The sequence below is a fragment of the Squalius cephalus genome (assembly GCF_949319135.1).
Source record: "Squalius cephalus genome assembly, chromosome: 18".
Classification (NCBI taxonomy): Eukaryota; Metazoa; Chordata; class Actinopteri; order Cypriniformes; family Leuciscidae; genus Squalius; species Squalius cephalus.
Genome location: NC_137139.1, coordinates 33032821 through 33039900, shown reverse-complemented (window position 1 = coordinate 33039900; position 7080 = coordinate 33032821). Strand labels below are relative to the sequence as shown.

General features: G+C 35.6%; 1 protein-coding gene across 1 annotated transcript in view; it reads right to left on the bottom strand.

Annotated features, from left to right (window-relative positions):
- Positions 1-6624, bottom strand: part of LOC307146175 (uncharacterized protein) — a 9182-nt gene extending 2558 nt beyond the window's left edge. The window contains exons 1-6 of the mRNA XM_079850052.1: positions 6153-6624; positions 4853-5212; positions 3506-3526; positions 3279-3358; positions 2105-2207; positions 1850-1963 (exon numbers count right to left, since the gene is read on the bottom strand). Of these exons, the coding sequence (XP_079706178.1) occupies positions 1850-1963; positions 2105-2207; positions 3279-3358; positions 3506-3526; positions 4853-5212; positions 6153-6186 (712 nt within the window). The 5' untranslated portion in view covers positions 6187-6624. The remainder of the gene's footprint in view (positions 1-1849; positions 1964-2104; positions 2208-3278; positions 3359-3505; positions 3527-4852; positions 5213-6152) is intronic.
- Positions 6625-7080: the final 456 nt, after the last annotated feature.

The following is a 7080-nucleotide window of genomic DNA, read 5'->3' as shown; positions in this document are numbered from 1 at the left end:
CATAATAAATCATAATATTAGAATGATTTCTAAAGGATCATGTGATAGACTGGATGTAACAGTCAATGTAACTGGAAGACTGGAGTAATGATCCTGAAAATTCAGCTTTACATCACAGAAATAAATGATAATTTAAAGTATAATAAATTGAAAACCAATTATTTTAAATTGTAATAATATATCACAATATTACATTTTTTCTGTATTTTTGATCAAATAAATGCAGGCTTGATGAGCAGAAGAAACTTCTTTCAAAAACATTAAAAATAGTAATGTGTCCAAACTTTTGGCCTGTATAACATCGACTATGCAATACACTTTCATTTATTTAGTGCTAATAAAATTATTAAGCCTATTTGGTGAGAGAGATGTTTATAATGTGACAATATGTCAGTCATCGTGTGATAACGAAAATATGACTAGGCCTAGAAGTTACTTGTTCTGAGCAGGTGTTGTCAGTGAACAGGCTGTAAAACTGTTGGCTACAGACACTCATGAAAAACTGATGCTAATTATCTGGGAAAAATTCTCTAACAGCAGTCAAGTTGTCACTGTTTGTGTCAAACAAGTTGTGAATTTGTTGTAACATTAAAACAGGAGATCATGACTTACTCTGTGCTCAAAGTGATGCTCGGAGCTCGGAGTGGTTTCCTCTATGGGTGAACGAAACTTCGAAGACGACGCTGTGGCAGAATCAAGTGAACAATTCCAGGATATGTTTTTTTTTCATTGGTTGTTGCGTTAAATCTTACCCAGATACAATAGTGCTATTTTCTGATTGGCTATTGTGTAGCCCCTTTCTTTTATTGATTGGCTGTTAAGTGGCAGATTCGACTAAGAACTCCAGGGGCGACGCGCTTGAATCCTGCCGGGAAGTGTTGGGCGCTGCGACATATTAAATATATTATAAATAGTTTTTTCTGCGTGAGAAATACAATGTGTGGCGGGAGTGCGTGACAAAAGACCGAAATGAGTGACTGTCACGCTCAATGCGTGACACTTGAGAGCCCTGTACATCTCCTCATTGCTCAACAAGTCTGAAAACGGTTAGTTTGAAGATTCAGTCTCTCTAAACCCCGCCTTTCTGAGAGCTTCCTTTGCTCTGATTGGTCAGATGGCCCAGTCTGTTGTGATTGGTCTACTCTGCTCTGATTGGTCAGATGGCCCAGTCTGTTGTGATTGGTCTACACTGTTCTGATTGGTCAGATGGCCCAGTCTGTTGTGATTGGTCTACTCTGCTCTGATTGGTCAGATGACCCAGTCTGTTGTGATTGGTCTACTCTGCTCTGATTGGTCAGATGGCCCAGTCTGTTGTGATTGGTCTACTCTGCTCTGATTGGTCAGATGACCCAGTCTGTTGTGATTGGTCTACTCTGCTCTGATTGGTCAGATGGCCCAGTCTGTTGTGATTGGTCTACTCTGCTCTGATTGGTCAGATGGCCCAGTCTGTTGTGATTGGTCTACTCTGCTCTGATTGGTCAGATGACCCAGTCTGTTGTGATTGGTCTACTCTGCTCTGATTGGTCAGATGGCCCAGTCTGTTGTGATTCGTCTACTCTGCTCTGATTGGTCAGATGGCCCAGTCTGTTGTGATTGGTCTACTCTGCTCTGATTGGTCAGATGGCCCAGTCTGTTGTGATTCGTCTACTCTGCTCTGATTGGTCAGATGGCCCAGTCTGTTGTGATTCGTCTACTCTGCTCTGATTGGTCAGATGGCCCAGTCTGTTGTGATTGGTCAACCGCTTACAGTGCGTGTCGGAATCAAAACGGCCATGACCATATCTATGCCACGAGAGAGCGCCTATCCTCTCTTACAATACCAATGACCATGACTTTACTTAGTCGTTACCATTCTCATTGGCAGCTGTTTGTTCAGTTTTCTCTCCTGCACACCCATTGGCTATCGGGCTGGACTTTTCCTCAGGCTTGTCTTCCTGTATGTAATCCAGACTCACAGGCAGATCTGAGCAGAGAGATGTACAGAGAGATTAACAGAAAGATGACCAGAGAGAATGTAAATGCATCGCACACACATTTAAATCAAGCACAATTTCCCCTAAATGTTCATGTTTAGGTTTATTAAGAGTTTTTAATTCACACTTGCCTTTGTTGGTTTGTTCATAACTAACGCCTTGATGCTCGCTCCTGAGAGGAGTGTCGTAATCATTGGCAGGTCCGTCGGCACGAGTCAGATCAAATGAGTAACTCTACAATGAGAACGGAAGAATTATTGACAAAGAATGCAGTAGATCATTTCAGACCAGGTGTGTGTGTGTGTGTGTGTGTGCGCGCGTGTGTGTGTGTGTGTGTGTGTGTGTGTGTGTGTGTGAGTATACATATATGAAAAATTCCTGTCAGCGTTCAGTGTTGGTCATACACCGACTCTGTTCGAAAACTTAGTGAGCTGCCTATAAATGAATAAATTATATAAAAATAAAATAAAACTTAAAAAAAATCTGTTATATTTCATAAAATTTTATAATTTATTTAAAATGTATTTAAATTTCCTATTTTAATTTATTTAATTTTTTTATTATTTTATAAAATTATATATGTATATATTTATGTGTGTATATATATATATATATATATATATATATATATATATACATATATATTAAAATGATTTCGGAAGGATCATGTGAAACTGAAGACTGCAGTAATGGCTGATAAAAGTTCGACTTTGATCAAAGGAATAAATTACATTTCACAATATATTCACATAGAAAACAGTTTTACAGTATTACAATTTTAAATTGTAATAATATTTCACTGTTGTTACTGCATTTTTTAATCAAATAAATGCAGACTTGGTAACCAGAAGAGACTTCTTTTAAACACATTAAACATCTGAATTATTCAAAACATTTGACCGCCATGTTAACGCATGTTAAAAATGTAGCATGAAAGATAACTAACTGAATCAGCCACTTATGATCAGGATCCAAAATGAACAATCAACAAATACAATACAGATTCAATAAAAATTAAAAAAGAAATAATTTTTTTTTTTAACTTTAAGAAATGGCAGTGTGACCCTCTTTAAAGTGATTTAAATATATATATATATTTGTCAATAATAAATGTCAATAATGTTGTGAATTCACTGAATTAACTGATTAATTCTAATTAACTGTTTAACTGAATTAATGGCAAAAAGTTTCTTTTGAACCTTTCTTATGAGATTTAATTATAAACTACCTTAGAAGCTAGTTAAAGCTCACTAGGGTTCGTAACAGATCCAAAATGTACAAAATACAAGCAGCAGAAAATCTTACCCTTCCTTTCTTTCTCAGAAAATACAAAAGGCCAAGCAGAAGAACAATCAGGATGAGGATTATGATCAGAATGATGACGCCTGTCAAAAACATGAAGATCTGTTGTTGTGGTGTTTAGTTTATAATGGGACATTGTTTTAATGTGAAAACAGAATAAATGTGTGAAAGTAAAGAGACAGGAAGAGAGGGTGTGTTAGGTGTCTTCCGCACAGCAGAATCAAGCTCACCTCCTGTGTATGATGCTGACTCTGAAACAGAAGAACACTCACGTTAGCAAACCAACAAATCTCAACCACGCAATTATGATCAAACCTTTGATTAACTATAGATCTGATGTGAAGCTATTAAACATGCATGCATGTGTGTTTAAATAAAACAGACAGACTGAGAGAAAGAGAGAGATTTTGCTGTTGTGGCAAGTCTGCATTTAGAAAGACGAGCAGTTGTTCACGTTCACACCCACACACACTTTAACCGCTCAGATCTGAAACTTTACACTCGCAGAGCTGCCATTTTCTCAACTGTTAGAGGCGTCTTATACGGTTCAGTTTCTCTTAATTATACATTTGTTCTGAAGGTGTAATGTTCACAAAGGGGGTTTTAAATATAGAAGTACTTAATTACTAATTACAAAATTTACCACAAATTTCAAAACACAGAATAGTCATTGATATGTTTAAAAGAGTCTCTTCTGCTCTTCAAGGCTGCATATTTTTTATCAAAAATACAGTAAAAATTGTGAAATATTATTATAATTTTAAAAAGCTTGTGAATATATAGTAAAGTGTAATTTATTCCTGTGATCAAAGCTGAGTTTTCAGCATCATTACTCCAGTCTTCAGTGTCACATGATCCTTCAGAAATCACTCTAATATGATGATTTGATCTGAAGGATCATGTGACACTGAAGACCATAGTAATGATGCCGAAAATTCAGCTTTGAATAAATTACATTTTAACAATACATCCACATTGAAAACAGCTGTTTTAAATTCTAATAATATTTCACACTCAATTTTTACTGTGTTTTTAATTAAACAAACGCAGCCTTAGTGAGTAGAGGAGACTTCTTTCAAAAATATTGAAAAATGTAAAATATGAAAAAAATCTATGTATTTTATTTCAAATGTTTGACTGTGAATGTGGACGAATGTCTATCAATGTTTGATGTAAAAAAATGCGCTTAAGCTCAGAGCGAGTCATTTTTCAAGCTCTAATAAAATGAACTTTTTTAAAATGAGTGATGAATATTTCTGAAAGTTATTGTTTGAATTGCATGCGAACAAAAGGTCAGTGAAAATTGGATTTCTCACTTGAAACCACAACCTTGAGCTGGTTTAGCGCTCTGACTCTGAAGAAAGTTGCTCAACGGCTTTACAACATCAGTTAGATGCACAACAGAACCTCATACATTATAACAGTTCTATTATATAATTCTATATAGATTATGAAGATATATAATTCTAAATACTACAGTAAATAGACAACAGCTCCCATTGCCCATTATAAACACCTAACAAATTACTAGATTTCAAAAACCTTCAAACTTTTAACATTATGAAGTTTCCTCCAACCGTTTTTCCTCTCATGAGGAGGAGTCTGGCTGTGCGTGGTGCTCTCGGGACGGATCATGGGAGGGATCTCTGTTTTCTGATTTCTGTCCGGTCCTTTAGATGTATGGACTGAAATGTCTGGAACCGAGGTGCTTTCATAGCTTGTATCTGTAGGAATTTCAAGCGATCCATTTGGCTTTTCAGGCTGACCACTTGACTCATCATCATCCTCATTAGGCTTTGTGAAGTTTCCAAATCTTATTGGTTGTGCTGTTGTCTTAGTAGTGTTAGAGTCGGATATGTTTGATATTTCAATGGTCCTCTCTGTAGAAGAAGGTGATGGGGTGAAGAACATCCCATAATCACACAAGAGAAGAACAGCTGAAAATATAATAAAAGAGGACAAAAAATAATGAATAAAAAAAGAAAAAATTCTTCATTTGATATAGGCAGCAAATAATATCATGTATTCTGTATATACACACTCTTTTAAAATAAAGTTCTTCATTGGCATCGATGGGTCCATAAAGAAACTTTAACATCAGTGGAATCTTTCCATTCCACAAAAGGTTCTTTATAGAATGTTTTTAGATTTTTAGAATGTTCTTCACATTGAGAGAAAAAATATTATTTTGAGAACTGATCACTGAAAGGTTCTTTGAGGAACTAAAAATATTTTTACTTTTGGGACAGATATCGGTTCCAAAAGTAGGTTTTAAAACCACACACACACACACACACAAATATTTGTGTATATAAATTATTTATATAGAAATTCAGCATCTTATATATTTATGACATTGCAAACAACCATTAGAGAAATAAAGACAGACCCAAATGAGACAATAGTGGTCCTACACTCAAATGAATGCGAAAAGCCACACAGACCAAAAAAAAAAAAAAAAAAAAATCATACATCAAGCTCATTTTGAGATCTTGTGACTAGATTGCAAATATGGGCACGTTGTTGAGATATCTAAATGTTTTTCTCAGGAGAAACATCTGAGAAATGAGAATTTTGCAAAAAGTTCATTCGATCTCTTCGCTATTGAGGAAAACATTTGAGATATTTAGGAAATCTTGTTTGTTTATGGAAAAAGACAGTCGCAAATGGATACAGGAAGATATTTTCAGGTTTTTGAAAATTCAAAGCCAACGATTAAAACAAAAACAGATTTTTTTTCATATTATTCTCTTTGAACAGTTTTAATAAACTTTCAGACACAATGAATGTTAGGAACTAAGTTCAAGCTCAAGGCTCTACTCCATACGCCAGATCTTCCTGAAACAATAGCTGATGAAAGAATGTAAAGTAACTCACCAAAAATGTGTACAAAACCCCAGTAAGAGCGCATCTTTGAGTCGGGTCTTTCTTTCTTGATGGTAACAGTCCAGCTCCACCTAAACTGAGTCTTCTGCTCTCTGACACTTCGTCATCATAGCCTTTGAATCGTGCAAACCACAGTGAGGCCTAAACAGGATGCCAGCAGCTCAGAGACGCATGCAAACCTGCAGCCTTTCCAACCGTTCAGAGGAAGTTCAAGAGTAAAGGCTCTAATGCAAGACCTGACATCATATCACTCATTATATGTTATTCCATTAATAATGACAATAAAAACAGATCTCTATTCCTTCCCTGATGGATTGCCTCTAAATGTGTTTATATGAGGTTGCATCAAATAGGCTGCAGGTTTTTGAATACATATATATATTTAAATGTTTGGGTGATAATATAGTTGCATATCATGATCAGACTTAAATTTTAGAGTTAAATCACTACACGTGTAATGTTCAATGGATTGTTTTGACGTTTGCAGAAGCTGAAATCAATGCATACTGATATCCAAGAGTGGCTGTTACAGAAGTTTCTTAGTGTACACTACTCTTATTTTTTTGATAAATAGCAACCCCTGGTGGACACTTGTGTACTGCAAGGACTGCATTTAGATTATATATTGATTAAAGAAATTATAATAAATATTTCAGCAATTGTAAAACAAACAGCTTGTTTCACAGACATAACTCAGAATTTTGCAACACTCTTGGAAAAAAGTTTCAGTGGGGCGAGTTAGTTAGTTATTTGCTGTTATAAAAACGGGAGTGTGACGTCATGATTGACAGCTGTGATTGACAGCTTCTCTGAGTGAAGTAGACTAGCTCCTGAAGCACCAACAAACTTTTTTCTGGATTTTCGGGAGGAGATTGGAGCTTTACCTTTATTGTCTAAATTTCCATAACTGTTTATTTCA